This window comes from Ochlerotatus camptorhynchus, unplaced genomic scaffold (assembly GCF_037179485.1).
Source record: "Ochlerotatus camptorhynchus isolate MF236.1 unplaced genomic scaffold, CSIRO-AGI_Acam_v1.1 ptg000102l, whole genome shotgun sequence".
Classification (NCBI taxonomy): Eukaryota; Metazoa; Arthropoda; class Insecta; order Diptera; family Culicidae; genus Ochlerotatus; species Ochlerotatus camptorhynchus.
In genome coordinates, this window is record NW_027040592.1 from 4,713,591 (window position 1) to 4,734,045 (window position 20,455).

The 20,455-nt window shown below is 41.9% G+C and overlaps 4 protein-coding genes across 4 annotated transcripts; 2 read left to right on the top strand and 2 right to left on the bottom strand.

Annotated features, from left to right (window-relative positions):
- Positions 1-149: 149 nt before the first annotated feature.
- LOC135699110 (gastrula zinc finger protein XlCGF26.1-like) lies at positions 150-2,074 on the top strand. Its single transcript, XM_065219312.1, has 2 exons — positions 150-273; positions 342-2,074. Exon 2 carries the CDS (start codon positions 350-352, stop codon positions 2,051-2,053), a length of 1,704 nt encoding a protein of 567 aa, XP_065075384.1. The 5' UTR covers positions 150-273; positions 342-349; the 3' UTR covers positions 2,054-2,074.
- Positions 2,075-2,215: 141 nt separating this feature from the next.
- LOC135699042 (zinc finger protein 585B-like) lies at positions 2,216-19,855 on the bottom strand. Its single transcript, XM_065219220.1, has 3 exons — positions 19,797-19,855; positions 18,001-19,739; positions 2,216-4,051 (listed from the first exon to the last, which is right to left on the bottom strand). The coding sequence occupies exons 2-3, from the start codon at positions 19,718-19,720 to the stop codon at positions 2,409-2,411; spliced, it is 3,363 nt and encodes a 1,120-aa protein (XP_065075292.1). The 5' UTR covers positions 19,721-19,739; positions 19,797-19,855; the 3' UTR covers positions 2,216-2,408.
- Positions 4,354-6,537, bottom strand: LOC135699109 (uncharacterized). Its single transcript, XM_065219311.1, has 4 exons — positions 6,369-6,537; positions 5,520-6,303; positions 4,987-5,457; positions 4,354-4,927 (listed from the first exon to the last, which is right to left on the bottom strand). The coding sequence occupies exons 1-4, from the start codon at positions 6,455-6,457 to the stop codon at positions 4,478-4,480; spliced, it is 1,794 nt and encodes a 597-aa protein (XP_065075383.1). The 5' UTR covers positions 6,458-6,537; the 3' UTR covers positions 4,354-4,477.
- On the top strand, positions 16,775-17,505 carry LOC135699135 (protein C19orf12 homolog). The gene is made up of 2 exons (XM_065219355.1): positions 16,775-16,932; positions 16,992-17,505. Exon 2 carries the CDS (start codon positions 17,023-17,025, stop codon positions 17,443-17,445), a length of 423 nt encoding a protein of 140 aa, XP_065075427.1. The 5' UTR covers positions 16,775-16,932; positions 16,992-17,022; the 3' UTR covers positions 17,446-17,505.
- Positions 19,856-20,455: the final 600 nt, after the last annotated feature.

Sequence of the window (20,455 nt, forward strand, 5' to 3'; positions counted from 1 at the left end):
GCAACCCTGTCCGTGTATTGTTGTGTTTGCAGCAGACGAAAACAAAATAAGGCAAGATGGACCAACCCTGGGACCAACCATGGTCTTAGCCGTCATCAGACAACAGCAAAAAAAAAAAAAAAAAAACAAAATAAAAATTTTTCGTATAGAACCTGTAATTGTAATTAATTAAATTATTTATTTATTATACGTATGCCTCATCAGAACGTGTTAACATTCTCATCAAAAACTGAATGTAAAACGCAATTTTCCTTCGGTAAAATCATAATAAAGGTAGGTATTTTCAGTGAGAAATGAAGGAAAATTAATGCTTATCGTTGCGTTCTTCCTGTTGTTCACAGGTAAAAAAATGTCAACCCGTTCGAAACGTTCCTCAACGGCCACTACGAGTAACAGAGGACGTAGCTTACGCAAGCAGAAACTCATCGAGGATAGCATCGACTCTATGTGCCGGGTGTGTATGCGGTGGAATTCGAATCCGATGATGGTTGATCTGTTCGATCGAGCGGTCCAGGACACGAAGCTGTCCGAAGTGCTTTCGCTCGTCGGAGCAGTGCAGATCTCCCAGGACGATCAGTTGCCGAAGCTGTGCTGTACGCGATGCTTGAAGGACCTAGAACGAGCTTACAAGCTGAGAATGGTCTGCCAGGATTCGGATCGGAAACTTCGAGATTTGTTTTCCGATGTGGAAGTTGCGGTGGTGAAGGAAGAGTTCCATACTGATGAGATGAATCCACTGGAAGTTGTTTGTAACCCGGATGTGGATAGATTGTTGGATGATGAGAAAGAGGCTGGTCCCTCGGAGAATATTGTTCAGCCGAAACTTGAGATTGAAGCGGATGAGGATGTAGCAGATTGGAATGAGATGGCGGATGATGGTGCTGCGCTCGAAGACAAGGAACCGGAAGAACAGCCGGAGGAAAAAATTAAACGCGAGTCTAAAAAGTTTAAATATCCTGATGTTTTCGACGAGATTCCTGCCGTTGGTTTTAGATGCTGCGGATGCAAGAAAATTGTCCATACGTTCGAAGAATTGCTCACTCATAGCCAGGTAGCTCATGCGGATAAAAAGCAATCGACATTACAGTTGCTACAAAAGATGCAGTGCGATATCTGTTATAAGGTGTTGTCCCATCCGACTACCTTGGAAAAGCATAAGAGCTTGGGGAAGGTAAATTTTCGCTGTCAATCGTGTGGAGATCTTTTCTGGAGCCGGAGGCGAGCTTATGACCATTTCAAGCGAATACATGGTCCGAATCCTACGGTTTCAGGTCCTTCGCGGATTTGCTGCGCATGTTTGGAAAAGTTTGAAACTGAACAACAGCTCAAAGAACATTCCGAGGCGGTACATCTTCCGAAGAAGCCCCCACCGGATTCCAGCCGTCCATTTATTTGCAATATTTGCTACCGTAGCTACAAATCCGATACAGACCTGTACGCTCACCAAACCAGAATGATCAAGCGCAGCAAGAACCACATGTGCGTCGAATGTGGCAAAACCTTCATGCATCCGAGTTTACTGCGAGATCATGAAATCTATCACTCCGGGGAGAAGGTGTTCCAATGTCCGCATTGTCCGGCATCGTACAGCAATAAGGAAAGCTACCGCAAGCACATACAAAGCCATGTGATGCCAGCGGACAAATTCAAGTGCAAAATCTGTGGCCGCTGTTACAGGAATCCTCGGGGCCTTCAAGAACATGTTCGCCTTCACACCGGAGAACGTCCCCATCAGTGTACCCTTTGCCCGGCGAATTATGCGCGACTATCTTCTTTCAAAATTCACCTGCTGACCCATAGTGGTGAAAGAAATTTTCAATGTCCTTTGTGTGAGAAGCGATTCGGAACGGTCTCAGCGTGCCAAAATCACGTTGAATTCGTTCACCATAAGCTAAAACCGTTCCCGTGCTTTTTCTGCCCAAAGCGCTACCCACGGAAGGACTACCGCAAGAGGCACATGGTTAGTGCCCATCCGAACGAACTACGCGACAATCCTGTACCGGAGATTGAACTCTTTGGCAGTTCACAATGGCAGCGAAAACAATCGCAATAATGTACAACCAAATTAAACGTAAAGTCCAATTCATCGCCCAAACAAATCGTTTTATTTCATTTATGTCCATGCACCCTGATTTGGCTGGGAAAAAACTTAAACAGCTAGCCAATAAAGTGTGTTTTATGCATTCTTAAGGAGCCTTCGAGATTCGAAATTCATAGATAAAATAATTCTGAAGAGAAGTTAAGAGAACACTTTAAGCGAGTGATTTATTGCATTTCTTTTGGACTGTCTTGATAGTCTTGGAGGAGGCATAAACCATGTAGTGCATAGCCTTATAATATTTTTACTCACAATGTCAAAAGGCAGACTAACCATGTGCGGCAAACTTCGTTTCATACATGTTAAGACATTAGTGCTCCTCTTGAGAACCTTTCTGTCTCTTGCCAAAAAGTTCACCCATCGGTATGGGATTCTCTCGCAGTTCGTCCGCATGGGTCTTTTCCATATGCTTCCGGCGGTAGCCCATCCTGGGGTACCGCTTCGGGCAGAAAAAGCACGGAAACGGTTTCAGTTTCTGATGGAAATACTTCACGTGTTGAGTAAGACACGATTCCCTAGCGAAGCTCGCCGGACAGTAAGGACACTTCCGGGGCCGTTCTCCCGTGTGCAACACTAGATGTTCCTTCAGAACGTAGTTTGTCTTGAAGCATCGATTGCAAATTTTGCACTGAAACTTATCCTTGGGTGTCCGGTGACGTTGGACGTGCTTGCGAAGACTTTCCCTGTTACTGTATGCCTCCGGGCATTCTGGACAGCGGAAGATCTTTTCGCCGATGTGATTCAGTTCATGGTCTTGTAGCTGGCTGGGAAATGTAAAAGTCTTGCCACATTGTACGCACTGATGCTTCTTGCTGCGTTTAATCAATCTAATTCGATGGGCGAATAGACGGGCATCGGTCGTGTAGTTGCGATAGCAAATGTCGCAGACAAATGGTCGCTCTGGATCAGGTGGAAGCTTATCCGGAAAGTGCACAGCTTCTGAATGTGCCTTGAGCTTTTCCAGAGATTCGAACTTTTTCTTACATCCACAGCAAAGCCGTGACGAGTCGGAAACTGTTGCATTCGGGCCGTGCATCCGTCGGTAGTGCGCGTATACTTGGGCTCGGTTTGAGAAAATATCGCCACATGTTTTGCACCGTACATTAGTCCCACTGGAATGCTTGTGTTTGATCAAGGAACGATTCTCAGTAAAAAGTCGGTAGCAAACATCGCACTGCTTCTTTCGATTCAACTGGTTCGCTGATAGCTTGTTCACCGAATGAACCTCTCGACCGTGCTCGTGCAAATCTTCAAGTGTATCAAAGGGATGTTTGCAACCACAGCAACTGAAGCCGATGGCAGGAATTTCATCAAACACTTCGGAAAGTTTCGACTTCTGGGATGTCATTCTAGCTGTCTTTTCATAATTTTGCTCCTGGTCATCTACATCGGAAATGACGGGTTCATTATCCAGAACTTCTTCCTCCAGAGTTTCGTGTTTTATCTCCAAAGTTGAAACATTCGCATCTTCCACAGAAGCATCCTTTGCTTCAGGAGAATTCATCTCACCTTCACCCACCTCCTCTTTTACAGCCACATGTTCCACGTCGATATACTTAGTTCGCAGCTGTCGATCCGAGTCCTGACAGAGTACCCGCAGCTTGTAGGCCTGCTCCACACTTTCCAGACATTTCGTGCAACAGAACTCCGGTAAACCGTCGTCCTCCTCAATTTCCACCGCTCCAACCAGTGCGAGCACCTCCGATAGCTTTATTCCCTGGACGACTCGCTTGAACAGGTGAATACCAGGCGGTTCCGGATCGTCACAACTCAAGCAGACGCGACAAATTGTATTACTTGTTCTAATTGTTTCCTCTACCGCAGGTTCTTGCTCCGGCAGCCTACGTCCTTTGCTGGAGACAGTTGGTCCAACATTGGAGGCCCGCTTTTTACGAGTAATCATTGGCGATTTTTTTTTCAAACCTTTCTTCGTGTAAAACTCAAGTATCGTACCTACAAATGATAGGATTTAGCAATGCTATTTTCTATGATACTGCATTCATCTTACTTGATGTTTTGATTGTTAACTTCTGTACTGTACTGCGAGATTATTTATTTTTATTTATTTCTTTTGTTTAAACCAGAGTTGCCAGAATTGCGATATATTTATTAAAATTCATCGAGGAGGTTATTTTGGCACCCCCCCCCCCCTCCCCTTCCTTCCACACGATAACACACGAGTAAAATCATTCCCGGAATTCCTTCTGAAGACAAGGCTTGATTTACCAGTACTATGATTTTTACTTCAACGCGCATTGCTTTTTATTTAGCTGGAACAGAAGATTATATGTTATGCAGAAACATACCTCTTCATTATGAAATTCAATAAAATAATAAATCAAAATTGTCAACGAGTTCAAAGAAATTCAACAGTTCAATTCAATAATAGTACTTGCCCTTCTTGCTCGACGGTTCGCCGTAATCAAGCTGCGCCTCCTCCCACGAGGACTCCAGCTTCACCTTACTACATCCAATACCGGTGCCGTCCCCGATCAGAACTCGATCGGCAAACTTGGCATAGAGCCGATAGGGCTGCAGCGTTTCCAGCTTGGTCGCCAACATAGCCCCATCGTACCGCAGGAGATCGACAACCATGTTGAAGTAAACCCCGTCGAACTTGCACAGGAACAGGTTTTCCAGCTGCCGCCGGAGGCCTGCCAATTCCGCGTTGAAGTACATCATCGAGTAGAAGTTGACGTACAGGAAGCAAGTTGTCACGTTCGGTTTGCGCGGTCGCTGCAGCGGAATCTGCCGCGGGATGCGATTCTTGATGCAGTCGTCGACCGCTACCAGGATGATGTCTGCCGTGGTAATGTCCATAAGGTTTTTCTGGAAATTGTAAATTTATAAACTGATCGTAATTGGATGTACTAGTAAAGGCAAAATACCTCAACCAAAAAGTACAGCGTAAATACATCCAGCAGATAGTTAGGATTGACATTGCTTACTTCTTCGTAGGTAAGCGTATCGGACACTAGCCATGTGAGCAGCCGATATTTGGTTTCCTCCAGCTTCTTCGACACTTGGGCATCGAGCGAATACAGTTCCTCCGGCAGAGGGACTTTGACTGCGAGCGGGGGCGTTATCGGCGTGACGGCAATAATCTTGTAGCTCGTATAATGGTTCGGTTTGATGAAAACCGGAGAGGTCAGGGTCTGCCCGAAAACGACCGGTCGATGGCGGTAAAGAGCTCCTACCTGGCGACGGTAGATCTGCAGCGCAATCTGGGAATATTCCGCTTCACGCAGGTCCAAACAGGGCAATCGAATGGTGCTGGGAATGCTCCGGATTATGCAAACGGCGTAGTTTGGAAAGTGACGCATCTCCGACGGTACCAGCGGCTTCCGGACGGTGTAGTTCTGAAACATGAAACACTCAATCATATTGTCGATTTTATACCTTTCCCTTAAACCAATCCTACCGTATCATATAGTCTCACCGCATCTTCGAAGCTGTTTCTGAAATTCTCATCCCTCCGGCGAAAAATCTTCTCGTACAGCTCGATCGTAATTCTCGTATAACCCAGCTTCACGTTCAGCTCGCGAATCTTCTGCGCCACATTGTAAAAAGTGCAAATTCCGGACGGGCGATGCTTGAAGTGGTCATTGCCGGCCACGGCCGCAAAGAACGGCATTTGACTCCACTCTAGTTTCAGCGCTTTGCGCAGCGCTTCCTTGTTCCATTCGTACGTCCGCATGATCTCCAAGTCCAGATCCGAACTGGACCACACCCGAAAGTTTCCTTCGTAAATCAGAAAATCCGAATCCCCGGTAAATACAGCCAGCGCATCATGTTTCTTGGCAAATGCAGCCAACTCCCGGTCGCACTCCACATCGTACGTCGTAATCAGCACTCCCTTCTTCCGGGCAGCGGCCACCAAGGCCGAAATGAATGCGTGCTTCACCACATTTCCCTGAATGTTACCCCTGTGCTTTCCCCGGAACTCCACTGGAATGTTGTCCAGCTTCTTCAAGCATTCCGCGTACACCTTCTCCTGCCGCTGAATCCAGTGCTTGTACTTACCCTCCTGCAATTTCCCATCGATGAAGAACACCAACCGGGCTCCGGCTTCGATCATCCGGTCGCAGAACTGCGTGGCGTACGTCCAGGCAAACTGATTCCGGCAGCCGTAGATCTGCTCATCGATCGGACCACTCAACGAGCAGATCAGCGTCAGCAGGTCCACCACAATCAACGGTTCCTTCCTATGGCAGACATATTTTTTTTATATTCTCAATTAGTGCCGGTGTAACCAATTCGTAAACTATACTTCTCTGAATTCCGTATCTCGTCGAGGACATTCACTCCTCGGCAGCCGCCGATGCGCGTGAGAAAAGTCACCAACCCGACGACGCCCATGATGTTTCTTGGATTGAAGAAATTCAGACTTCCGGACCAGCGAAAAGCTTGGAAAAAATCAGAAAATGAAAGACGGAGATCGTCCGAAACGCACCTCTGGGATGACAGATTTTGAAGTTAAATTGCAGGGGAAACATGTCAGAAGGGTCTAACTCCAAACGTAAACAATGACTTGGATCGTCAGTTTCTTACGAATGACAACACACCCACTCAAACTTACTAAGGCTCTGAACCATTTGGTGGATTATTTTAACTTTTGGTTAAAATTTGACAGATGGAAAGTTATCGATTAACCCTGCTATTCGAGCGTGGTTACTTCTGACAGACAAGAAGTTAAATTTTGACAACTGTGGCTGAGTTCTTCTCGAAAACCGTTCGATCGACAGCACAGGGATTTTCGAACATAGAAAATAACTTTCGAAATGTCACTTTTAACCACGAGTTAATTTTAACTCGGCAAATGGTTCACAGCCTAAATCATCTGACAGAAAAATGTTTTTTCTATGAACTAGTGGGCCGTATGAATAAAAAGAGTTTACTTTACTTTCCCGTGCTTTTCTTACGGGGAAAGTAAAGTAAACGCTTTTATTCATACGACGTTCAAAGTCATTGTTTACGTTTCGAGATATACCCTTCTGACATGTTTCCCCTGATTTATAAGCAAAGACAGCATTGGGCGCTTTTGTTTAAAAAATCGGGAAAAATCGATTTGTTATCAAGATATCTGAAAACGGTGGGAATAGACTTAAAGCCGAGGGGGCGACTCTATCTTCGATGCAGAAACGATTTTGTTTTGTTGTGCTTAGCTGCAGGTACGATGAGTAGATTTTAAGAAGATTGATTGTGTTTTGGCCCGTTCTAATATTATGTAACGTTAAAATGTGTATTTTTCAATACCCCCATCCCTTTTTCACGCACCTTTCCTCCCTAATAAACAAATACCATAAACGAACTGAATCCCGGATGGATAAACTATCCCACAAATGAACACGAACGAACACGTAGTTAACACTCTTTTATGGTTATTTTTATTAGGGCTATCCAGTATTTTTCGATCGTTTATGCACAAACGAAGTGACTGTTGCGAACGCGACATCGTTATAATAAATTCCCTAATCGAGAGGAGGACTTCCTCTGCCAGGTCATTCACCTTATGAGAGTGGCAAGGGAAAGCGAAAGTATTTCGGTAGGAAATTATTATTTATATAAAAGGACAAAAGAGAAAAGATACCAAAGACAAGCCGCTGCTCGGAAGAGGTCCTGCTGGCACTGCACCCAAATAAATGGCACATGGTGACGAAAGTCAATCCATGTTTACGACCGAGGTAGCACAAGCCAAAGGACGGCATAAATACACACGTGTACTGCTCAGCCTTGCGCCGGCAAGCAAAGCCGCAAGCCCATGCCTAGTAAGGGAACCGTACGCACAGTACACAGCAAAAAAAAAAAAAAAATGTAATATCGATCAACGTAATTCAAGCTGATGTATGAAATAATGATGTAATAGCAAAAAGCAGATACAATATTACATCAATGGATGTAATTTTGTTCGCAAAATCGATGTACATCGTACAATGTGATATTACACAACCGATGGATTGACCTGGTTGCAGCAGTTTCGATGTAATATTCAACAACTTTTTTTGCTGTGTACGAATGTCTGCCGATAAGAAAGACTTTTACCATGGACCCAAAGGTCAGGACCAATAGCGTGGAAGGAATTTATCGAAAAATCATGGTTCTCGGTAATAGAATGGAAGTGCACGCAGTAGTAGGTTTTTTAGATTTGTGGGTAGTTATATTTTTGAGTGCATGGGGGAATGCTGTCAATAATGCTGTCGGTTTGTTTACCAACAATAGCTGACGTTTTGTTTTAACCTAACTTTTTTCCTAACCTGAACTTCAGAGCTAGGATTAATGTCATTGTTGATGTTGATCAAAATGGAATCAGTTTTATCACTTAATTGTTGGGGGTTCAACTAGAAATCATGCAAGGCGGACCCAGGTGTAGCGAGGACCGAATGGACCAGATCCCGCCAGTCAGATGATTGTCCGCGGGAAGATTGTTCAAAGGAGGATTGTCCGCATGAGGATTGTTTGAAGGAGAATTGTCTGCTACCGACGAGTCAAGGAGTACGTGGAGGAAGAAAATTATCCGGAACTCTGAAGCTCTTTATATGTTCCAGGGGGAACGATACATTCGGATGCATCCTGAATCCCCATCAAATTTATCCATAAAATTCTGCTTATATATCCAGAACATCAGTCAGAACTTTTTTTCTCCAGACATCCTTATTCGATTTTTTGTCTATTTTTCACGAGGGGTGCGACTCTATCTAAGATGCAGGAAAAATTTTGCTTTGCTGTTGTGAGATGCTCGCACGCTTAGTAGATAGAAAAAAGATTGATGAAGATTTTGAAGATTTCCTACAAAAGGTGAAGGCGATGCGAGTAGATGGAAATAGATGCAAGAGATAAAAAAAGATTTTTCGTAGATTGATTCGCTAGCATGAAATTTTCTGACCATCTTAAATTCAGATTTAGATGTGTCGCACCCCCAGATTTTTCAGTATATCCTGAATATCCCTGTTGATCCTGACCCTTCTGTCTATTCCGAAAATTCTTTCAATTCCGCTCGCATGCCGTCACAGTGTTGCCATATCTTTTTTGAAGCAACATGCATCAGGATGACTGTCGTTCCCCAACGTTTTCCTTGAACGTCATTGATTGTCTCTGAAGATCTTTCCTGGAACTATCTTCCTGCGGACAATCGTCCAATGGACAATCTTCCTCTCATCAATCTTCCTGCGGGTGCGGACAATTCTCTTCCTCCAAATAATCTTCGTGCGGACAATCCTCTTTCGAACAATCCTTCTGCGGACAACCCTCTTTCGAAAAATCTTCCTGTGGACAATCCTCCTACGGACAATCCTCCTCCAAACAATCCTCCTGTCGACAATCTTCCTGCGGACAATTCTCCTGCGGACAATCCTTCTTCGAACAATTCTCTTTCGAACAATCCTCTCGCGGACAATCCTCTTCCTCCGGATAATCTTTCTCCTCGACTCGTCGGTAGCGGACAATATTCCTGCGGACAATCCTGCTGATAATCCTCCTTTGAACAATCCTCCTCCGAACAATCTTCCTGCGGACAATTCTCCTTCGTACAATCTTCTCCCGAACAATCTTCTTGCGGACAATCCTCCTCCGAACAATCCTTCGAACAACCTTCTCCCGAGCAAACTTCCTGTGGACAATCCTCCTTTGAACAATCTTCCTGCGGAAAATCCTTATTCGAACAATCTTCCTGGGTACAATCGTTCTTCGAACAATCCTCCTGCGGACAATCCTCCTGGGGACAATCCAAATATATGATGTTCAAGGGCCCTGGAGCTAATGAACTATTAGATTAGATAATTAACTATTTTAACTAGTTCCGCTTTTTTTTTGTTAGCATCCATGCCTCTCACGCCAAAGTCACGAGTTCAAATTTCAAAATGGCGAAACAAAAAGAAACGTGCTAAGGGATATGACACACCTCAATCTGACTGCCACGGCAGCGGGTACCGCGCTTTTTTTTTGCTGGCGCTTTTGCTGGCAGTTGTGCCAGTTGTGCTGTCTGTGTCACTTTTGACACCTGTTCTGGTACAAATTGCTGTATTTTGCTCTAGTACCGGGTGCACCAGGTACACTAAAAAAACAGCTAGGTGAACCAAAAAAAAAAAATCGCGTGAAGGAGGTTCTTACTCTTTGGGTCCATGGCCACAAGTATAATACTAACAGGTGAAAACTAACGATTTTAAATTGGCTCACTACTTGACTAGCCTATTGGGCCCAAGCAACCTATTCTAGTCGAAATTCTAGTACTACACTATGTTTTTTTTTGATTCGCGATGAAAGTTTGACAGATAAAATGAGGGGTTCGTGGATTTTCCTATGTTTCGAGGGGTGCATCGATTAGTTTGGGACCAAAGAGAGTACCAGAGCTGAGCCAAACAGTTGAGCACGTTTCTTCGGGACCTTCTGGCCTTAGAGATACCTCTATGATAATACCATAGAGGTAACTCTAGTGTAGGTGATGTCTACAAACAAAAAAAAAATATTGCTTTAAAAATAATGCATGATCAAATTAAATGTTTCCCAAATTTCGTAGTTTCAATCATGAAATTTTTCAAATGTAAACTTATTTTTTTGATTTAAAAGAGTTCCTTTCACTTTCGGCTTGTAATTTTAAAGGCCAAACGCAATGTGGGCGGAAGCGGAACAGAAACGGAATGTTTGACAGTTGTCACTAATGACATCAAGATGCTTAACCGAAGTCGATTTGGATCTAACTAGTTTTCAATCCGACAAGTAGGCTTACTCAGATCGGGCTTTTCCGCTGCCGTTGCCGTTTCGCTTCCGCCGTCATTGCGCTTGGGCCTTAAGAGTCTATTTTTTAGAATGAAAATTGTAAAATTGTCAAAAAATCTCTCAATTGCGAAGTTTTTGACAGTACTGGACCTGTGTTTCCCGCCAAATTGGACATGCGAAACAAACAAACAAAACGAAAGCTGCTGTGAGAATTAGCATGAGCAGCAGCAGATTCTTGAACTTTCCCACATTTTCATCCACTGGTGCGCTTGTTTCTCTTCTGTAAGGTACGAATAATAAGATGGAGACATCCGTGGTGACGCTATGAAGTGGAAGGATCGGAAGGATACTCTAGTTACGGGATTTGGAGGTAAGTTGATGAAATTTTCGAAGAGTTAGCTCATAGAGGTAACTCTACGACCAGAAGGTACCGAAGAAACGTGCTCAACTTTTTGGCTCAGCTCTGGTACTCTCTTCGGTCCCAAGCTAATCGATTCACCCCTCGAAACATAGGAAAATCCACTAACCCCTAATTTTATCTGTCAAACTTTCATAGCGAATCAAAACAAACCTTGTGTAGTACTAGAATTTCGACTAGAATGGGATACGTTAATCGTTTGCTTGGGACCAATAGGCTAGTCAAGTGGTGAGCCAATTTAAAATCGTTAGTTTCGTATTGATTCTTGGTAAAAGTATGGACGACTGTCACCACAAAACTGAAAAAAGCTGTTCCAATCGAGCAAAGCGGTGCATTTTGACGGTTCGATTGGAACAACTTTTGACAGACGTCCATACTTTTACTGTAGGGCTTTAGTGTGCATACGATAAACGCAGCCGCCCAGTGTCAGGCGCGTAGGCAACATGTTATACAATGACAGCGGGCCCAGCACAGCAAAATAAATGATTTGAGCCCAGGACATGCTGCCTACTGTCAAACGCTGCTGTTGGTATAGACCTTGTCACTGGCTTGGATAAACGTCAGCAATCTTTACACACAAAAAATTATCGTTAATAAAATTAAAAAAAAAAAACATTGATAGAATTAAAAGTTTGCGTTGGTTCTTTTTGGTAGAAAGTTTTTTGCATCCAAAACAAAAGTCAGCCAACAGTCAATTCAAAAGTAGCTCATTCTTTAATTTTAAAAATTGAAACTTTCAAATCGAATTGTAGAACTGTCAATCTAATAGCCTATGGTTTTTAAATATACTCATTAAAGGTTTTAAATTAAAAGATGGGCATTTTTTTTCGCAATGGTGTACTTTTTCATCTTAAATATTATTTATTGCTTTAGAAAAATTAACCACATACCAGGGGAAGCCGTGATTAAGTGTGTAAGATATGAAGATTGGCTTGTGTCGTTTGACGTGTAAACGATCAAATTTGAACGTTTACACGTCTAAAGACACAACCCAAACGTCAAATTACATGTTCCCTACCAAAAGCACAGCCAGATTATGGCGGCCATAAGCGCTCGTAAAATGCTGGATTCATTCATTTCTATACTTATACATACCCTAGCATACTTCTCCTCTACTAAAAAGTTCATTCTACACTCTATTCTCTCAGAGCCACATACTGCTAAGAGAAATATCAAAACAACCTGCTGCGGCGCGCGTTGCGCTGTTGTGTGAACTTGAAAAAATTGCTATCATTAGCAGAAGCAAAATTTTAAGGCCCACGCTCGGGGTGCCATCCGTATACCCTACACGGTAAGAAAAAATTAACCAACGGAAAGTTCACTTTTACCTACTTTTGACTAGTTTGTCTCCTTTTCTCCTTCTAATGTTGTCAAAAATGGAGGAGTAAACCCACCCAACAGGGGTAGTAAAGTGTGGGAACCCAACGTTGAGTATAACCATATTTACCTACTGTTGGGTACAACTAACTTACTTTTGGTTAAAAAGCCAGTGGAAAATTCCATACGAACTGCACACAAGTAAATGAAAATTACTTTGACCAGCTTTACCTACACACAAAAAACAAAAATTGTACCAGTAAAAATATTGAACTTTCAATTTAAAAGTATCAACAAATTCGTTACCCTAACTACGAAGATATTTAATTTAATAATGCTATTTTCAATTCAAAAACGAATGTTTGGATCTTATACCCCGTTCACATTACAGCGTATATCACGTGATATACGCTGTCTTGCAATGAGCACTCATACATCTAGTTTTCACTGGAAATCCTATGTATGAGTGCTCATTGCAAGACAGCCTATATTACGTGATATAGGCTGTAATGTGAACGGGGTATTATCTTGTAGTTTTAAAAGCTCAAATTTTCAAATCGAAAATTGTTTTACTGTCAAATTTACTTCTTCATGGGTAGATTTCTACCTTTTTATGGGTTATTCTACGGTAGCGTGAGTATATAAAACAAAACGCGCTAAACATTAGGTGGAACATTTTACCAGCAACCAGCCTGTGCATCGACCCATGCAACAGTTGAGTATTGAAATTATTCCCTGTCTCGATCAAGAATAAAATATTGAACCTTTCAGTAGAATCCGGTCGTCCATTAGAACGTGAAAACCTACCTGGAACTACCTGAAGGACGTCTATAGGCTCTAGAAACGAGCAGCTCGCCAATGCTGGTAGTGGAATCGAACACGAGCACACGAAACTCTCGAACAGACGCAAACCTCGCAAATGTCCGACAAAGATTCCAGTAAGTGACCTTAAATTTCCCCCTGCTTGGACAAGATTATTTCAGATTATACCCCTTACTTTTACACTCTCATTAATTTCTATATACCATTCTAGATTAGATCCACGACGCTTCGCTGGCTGTTTCCCACATAGAACATGTCCTCAGCGAAGCCACCAGTTCACTGAGTTTTGTTGCTCCGTACTGGACCACAACAGACATGGATGATGCAGTGCAAAATCTGACTGCTGCTATACGACGTCTATCTAACCATACAAAAATCTAATAATTATCATGTAAACTGTAAAAATATTCAATATTAAAACATAAATTTATTTTTGGAATTTGAAATTGAAGCACAAAAATAGGAATTTTATAATTAATAGATTTTTAAATGAAAAAAATTGATTGTTATGATTGAAAATGCTGGTATTCATACTGAAAATATTGATTTTTTAAATCAAATGGTACATATTATTGTAACAGTAAGGAACTTTCATGTTAATAGTTTGTTTTGGTTAATTTCCACATTATTTCCACTTTTAATTTCAACACTGTGATGCTTTTGAATTGACAGTAGTACAATTCATTTTGAAAGTTCAAACTTTTAAAAGTAGTGAGTGGACTACTTTTGATTTGACAGTTGGCTAACTTTTATTTTGAAAGCTAACCGCTTTCTACCAAAAAGAACCAACGCAAACTTTAAATTCTATCAACGATTTTTTTAATTTCAACAACGATAATTTTTTGTGTGTACTTTTGGGTTCCTGCACTATAGTGCCGAGATGAGTGAAAAGCTAGGGGAAGTACAACTTGATCTGAAGGAATATTTGATGTAAAAATTGCTCAAATTGGTAGATATTATAATTTTTAGTATAAATATTATTGATATTAACTGTCAAGCGGAAAGCTTCAAAGTAAAAAAAAAAATAACAGTGTAACTTTAACGCATACACTCAATGATGTTGCACCGTTGTTGTTTATGTTTACTGCAGCTTTCTGTTTGTCATAATTTTTGCCTAGATTTTCGTTTTCGATAGCTCTGATCGATTTCGACTTCGGCTTTTCATCATAAAAACGGTACTGGACGTTCCCCCAGCAACAAATCTCTCCAAGTTGCATTCTCATGGCGAATCAAGCGTAATACGACTACGGGACCATCACTCTGGGCTTCCGTTAACAGGGGCGGCGTTGTCAATCGATTTCCGTTCCATACGAGAACAGCACATTGGTTCACAGACGATGAAGAATTCGTGGAAATTAATTCCTGGGAATGGAAGTGCGGCCGATTATGTGCACTGAGAACAACTACCAAAAAATGCAGAATTTATGAGAACAAGGAGCGGATTTTGGTGGCGGTTCCCAGCAAGATCACAAAGGAATGACTTGCCTCTCGTGTGATTAATTTGATTAAGCGAATGTCAAATGTACACTTAAAACAAAAATAGTCAAAAACAAACAAAAAACAACTGTCAGACTAAATATAAGATTCGCAAATATCACACATATTAAAATATTTAATATTTCCACCATCGGTATTGATACTGATACTTGGAGCTGTCCTTCCCCTAGGTGAAAAGAACTTAATTTTGGGTACTTTTTTCTAACCGTGTAGCTTCGTTCTTAATTGTATACCCGCATAAACGCGAACCATAAATTGACCTTACCTAAAATGGTTAAAAATTGTTTATAATCCCTGCTAAACTTTAACTGAAATGGTTATGGAACTTTACATGAACGTTTAATGATAAAGTTTCAACCTTATGTATTATGGTTTTTTGGAACTGGACCTTACAAATAATGGGTTGTTAAGAACCATTACCATTCCAAATTCTTGTTTTCTCCATATATTTTCAGAAAGAGAACTATATAAGCACGTTTTTACTTATGATTTGAGAACATTAATGGTAATGGTTATGGTAGTCAGTAAGGTCCATTAATGGTTTTGTATTATCGCTCAACTTTACGTGGAATATATCGTGAATTGGTAATCAGTAAATTACAGGCAACCAATTCGCGATATATTCCACATAAAGTTGATCGATGTTACAAAACCATTCCTGTACCTTACTGACTACCATAACCATTACCATTAAAGTTCTCAAACCATAAGTTAAAAGGTTCTAATATAGTTCTCTTTCCGAAAATGTATGGAGAAAACAAGAATTTGGAATGGTAATGGTTCTTAACAACCCATTATTTGTAAGGTCCAGTTCCAAAAAACCATAATACATAAGATTGAAACTTTATCATTAAACGTTCATGTAAAGTTCCATAACCATTTCAGTTAAAGTTTAGCAGGGATTATAAACAATTTTTAACCATTTTAGGTAAGGTCAATTTATGGTTCGCGTTTATGCGGGTAACTCTAGGTCACTGTCTGTGACATAATGTGACGGCCCATGATAAAATGCAAAATATGGAATGGGGGCCGTCTCAAATATATGAATTGAACTACCAATAAGAAGAATTTGGGATATGAATTTTGATTGAAAGAAACGATTTTTTTTGTCGACCAATTTTTGTGCGTTCCATGCCATTGAGAAAAATCGTTCAATGTAACATCACCGACAAACCGACATGAAACTTAAACTTAACTCTTGATCGGGAACCCATAACGACCGATTCAAATGTGCAGCGATCCCAGCTGTCAAAGCCATAGAAACTTTTTATCTAGATAAAAATAATTTTTTAGAAATAGATTAGACACGAACCAACTCATAAATTGTACGTGTGTTCGTGGGTAGGATAAATATTTTTCGCGAACACGGCGGCAGAGGTCCGTTTTGTGCTTCGATCAGACTTTTTTTTGTTATTTGTATGATCATTCATGTCGGTTTGTCGGTGGTAACATGTCCGATGCACAACTTGATTAGTCAAAACGTCCTATGTGTTTTTTTTTTCTCTGTTGTAGCAAGAAATTCAAAGTAAAATTGTGATTTTACCGATTCTACTGAATTTTCAACGTTATTATTCACTGACTACAATAAAAATAGTATTGCAAATGTATTGTTTCTAAACAGTTAAAATAATAATCTGTCGAACATCAACTTCGATTTTCTCAAAATGGTGAATATGGTCTATTTGAAAAGTGACGCGAGTATTCTGGTTGGCCGTGCATTCAGGAGCCATCGTTTCCGCAGCTAAAACGGCATCACTCAACTCGCTGGGCATAGGCTTTTTTTATTTCGATCGATATTTTTGACGTTTTACTCTATGCCATTATTTCGTAACAAAGCTGTTGCACTTTGTTCTCCATCATCAGAGTCGTATCATTGCTAGCCCGAAATTTGCTTTAAAAATTTAAGCCCATCTCATATGCGTGCGCACATTTCGATTGCTGATAAGCTTACTGGAAACGACGAATGGTACTTGAAGATAACAACCAGGTTGAAGATTGCGTTCAAGCCATTCAAGCAGTATGAGTTTGCAGCTCGTGAAGTAGCGCCGATTCCTCATTGTTCTAGAAGGTTAGTGCCAAATTACCTCTGAATTGCATCACATTACTCATCAGAAATTCCCGCACTAGCCCATAATATTCAACAAGCGTAAAAACAAAAATGCCTATCAACACGCGCGAGCTCATGGAAGCCGTCGGCACCCTCACGGACAAGGAAGGCATGAAAGTTACTCTGAAAAGCAGTGCCAAAGGAGCTGCGGTTTGTGGCACTGCCTGTTTCATCGGAGGAGTGCTGGCTGGTCCGGTGGGGTTGGCCGTGGGTGGTACGATCGGTGCCATCAGCGCCGGCTACATGAGCCGAGGAAAGTTCCATCCGGTGAGCCACATCATCATGCACGAAATGTCCGAGCGGGAACGGGAGAAGCTCAAGGATCACATTGTGGCCTCGCTGGCCGAATTCCATCCCACTGACATAGCCATATTGTTGCCACTACTGATGGGGAATCTGGCGGCACAGCGGGCTGTGCTCAACACAGTGGCTTCGTTCATTACCAACGAAATGCGGATGCAGATCATCGATTGACGACGGCGGTGCTTCTCTCTTTGCTTTTTAGCGTTGTTTCTTTTCCAAATGTGATAGGCAGGGTGCCTTCCATTCATTTTGACTAAAAAAATGTTTTAGGAAATTATGGAATAATACAATATTATGATGGTATTTTGTATGTGTAAGGAACAAGACAAATTTTTAAAGTTTGTGTTTGACACATAAAACCTGCAAATGTAGCTTTGACAGAGCCACAATGAGCGATTTTCTGATCGCCTCCTCGCGAAGAGTGGGTGAGATAAATGACAAAATGGCTTATTGCGACTCTCATGCAGCAACATTGGCTGGTATTATGTGTCAAACACAAACTCCACAATCTTTTCTTGTTGCTTACACAAACAAAATATTATTATAATATCTTATTATTCCATAATTTTATAAAACATTTTTTTAGCCAAAATGAATGGAAGGAACCCTGGTGATAGTTAACAAATTTTTAAACCAAATCAGGGTGCATGGATGAGAATGGTACATATATGATTGAATCAAATAAAACGATTTTAATGATAGGATTTTATGTTTATTCGGATGAACTTTGCTGAGATTGTGACACTTCATTCTGCACATTAAGCCACCGCGACTTACCAAAGAGTTCAATCTCCGGTACAGGATTGTCGCGAAGTTCGTTTGGATGGGCACTCACCATGTGCCTCTTGCGGTAGTCCTTCCGTGGGTAGCGCTTCGGACAGAAAAAGCACGGGAACGGTTTTAGCCTATGATGAACAAATTGCACGTGCTTTTGGCATTCGCTGGTCCGTCCGAATCGCTTTTCACACAAAGGACATTGGATGTTCTTTTCACCTGTATGGGTAAGCAGATGTGCTTTAAGACAAGATGTTCGCGCAAAACTTGCCGGGCAATAGGTACACTGGAAGGGACGCTCTCCGGTGTGAAGGCGAACATGCTCTTTAAGGCCCGCCGGTTTCTTGAAGCAGCGGCCACATATTTTGCACTTGTACTTATCTATTGGCATCGTATGGCCCTGCACATGCGTGCGGTAGCTTTCCCTACTGCTGTACGATGCAGGACAATGCGGACATTGGAACACTTTCTCTCCGGTGTGGAATATTTCATGATCTCGCAGTAAACACGGATGCTTGAAGGTTTTGCCACATTCGAAACACATGTGATTCTTGGCGTGCTTGATCATCCTAGTTTGGTGAGCGTACCGGTCCGTATCGGTTTTGTAGTTACGGTAGCAAATGTTGCAGATAAACGGACGGCTTGGGTTCGGTGGAGGCTTCTCCGGAAGGTGTATAGCCACGGAATGTTCTCTTAGCTGTTGTTCAGTTTCAAACCTTTCCAAACATGCGCAGCAAATCCGCAAGGGACCCGAAATCGTTGGATTTGGACCGTGCAGCCGCTTGAAATGGGTATACACTCTCCTCTTGTTCCAGAAAAGATCCCCACAGGACTTGCAGCGATAGTTTACTTTGCCCAAGTTATTGTGGCTTTCCAGAGCACTGGAATTTGACAACACTTTATAACAGATATCGCACTGCATCTTTTGTAGCAACTGCAATGTCGGTTGCTTTTTTTCCGCATGAGCTACCTGGCTATGAGTGAGCAATTCTTCGAACGTATCGACAATTTTCTTGCATCCGCAGCATCTAAAACCAACGGCAGGTATCTCGTCGAAAACATCAGGATATTTAAACTTTTTAGACTCGCGTTTAATTTTTTCCTCCGGCTGTTCTTCCGGTTCCTTGTCTTCGAGCGCAGCACCATTATCCGCCATCTCAATCCAATCTTCTACATCCTCATCCGCTTCAATCTCAAGTTTCGGCTGAACAATATTCTCCGAGGGACCAGCCTCTTTCTCATCATCCAACAATCTATCCACATCCGGGTTACAAACAACTTCCAGTGGATTCATCTCATCAGTATGGAACTCTTCCTTCACCACCGCAACTTCCACATCGGAAAACAAATCGCGAAGTTTCCTATCCGAATCCTGGCAGAGCATTCTCAGCTTGTAAGCTCGTTCTAGGACCTTCAAGCATCGCGTACAGCACACCTTCGGTAACCGATCGTCCTGGGAGATCTGCACTGATCCGACGAGCGAAAGCACTTCGGACAGCTTCGTGTCCTGGAACGCCCGGTTGAACAGATCAACCATCAGCGGACTCGAATTCCACCGCATACACACCCGGCACATAGAGTCGATGCTATCCTCGGTGATTTTCTGCTTGCGTAAGGTACGTCCCCTGTTACTCGCAGTGGCTGTAGAGGAACGTTTCGAACGGGTTGACATTTTTTCTAGCTTCTGCAAACTGTTAACAGCATTAATAATGCCCGAAAATTTATTTTTTCACGTTTAAAACACGTACCTTTACGACCTTTAGTGAATAAATAGAAGTTTATAGTTATTGAACATTTTTTTTGTTATTGCATGCTGCTGCTTGAATCATAACAAAATAAATCCCGTAAACAAAAAACAGTAGTGGGCGCTCGCGTTCTGAATGCATTGGCGCACAGATCTACCACAAACGAAGTGACAGACGGAGCGGCTCGCAAACTTTGGTGGCGAAACTGCTATTGCATTTTTTCAGTGTACCACATGGCAACACACCCGAGGCAACACCATCCGATGGAAACTACACGGATAGAAATCCCCTTATACCTTTTGGCAAATTTCCATTGCTGATTATTCATAAAATGTATAAGTCAATTAATAAGCAGACGCCTTGCAAAAAGTTAATAAAGATCATGTGTCAAATGAAATGTATAAATCGTCACACATACCGTTTATGCATTCTTATAGGACGTATGTGGTTTGTCTTATGGAATGTATAAGGCTGATGTTTTGGCAAAAATATATAAGTAAACACATGAATAAAGTAATTGATTTTCGTTTCGTGTAGAAATACTCAGAGGGAGAGATAGACGGAGAAAACAAAATACAATTCGGCAGCAGGGATTTGTACCTTAATTATCTTGCAACCCTTGCTAGAAGCCAGCATTTCACCGAGCATTTCACATGACTTTT

Bases quoted from the DNA above. Each gene is read 5' to 3' on its own strand.
- LOC135699109 (XM_065219311.1), bottom strand. From the start codon at position 6,457: ATGGGCGTCGTCGGGTTGGTGACTTTTCTCACGCGCATCGGCGGCTGC. The intron at 5,458-5,519 runs GTAGGATTGGTT...TTCATGTTTCAG, and splicing joins CGGTGAGACTATATGATACG to AACTACACCGTCCGGAAGCC. The intron at 4,928-4,986 runs GTATTTTGCCTT...TACAATTTCCAG, and splicing joins CGCTGTACTTTTTGGTTGAG to AAAAACCTTATGGACATTAC.
- LOC135699042 (XM_065219220.1), bottom strand. From the start codon at position 19,720: ATGTCAACCCGTTCGAAACGTTCCTCTACAGCCACTGCGAGTAACAGG. The intron at 4,052-18,000 runs GTTCATCCGAAT...TATCATTTGTAG, and splicing joins AGTGTCACAATCTCAGCAAA to GTACGATACTTGAGTTTTAC.
- LOC135699135 (XM_065219355.1), top strand. From the start codon at position 17,023: ATGCCTATCAACACGCGCGAGCTCATGGAAGCCGTCGGCACCCTCACG.
- LOC135699110 (XM_065219312.1), top strand. From the start codon at position 350: ATGTCAACCCGTTCGAAACGTTCCTCAACGGCCACTACGAGTAACAGA.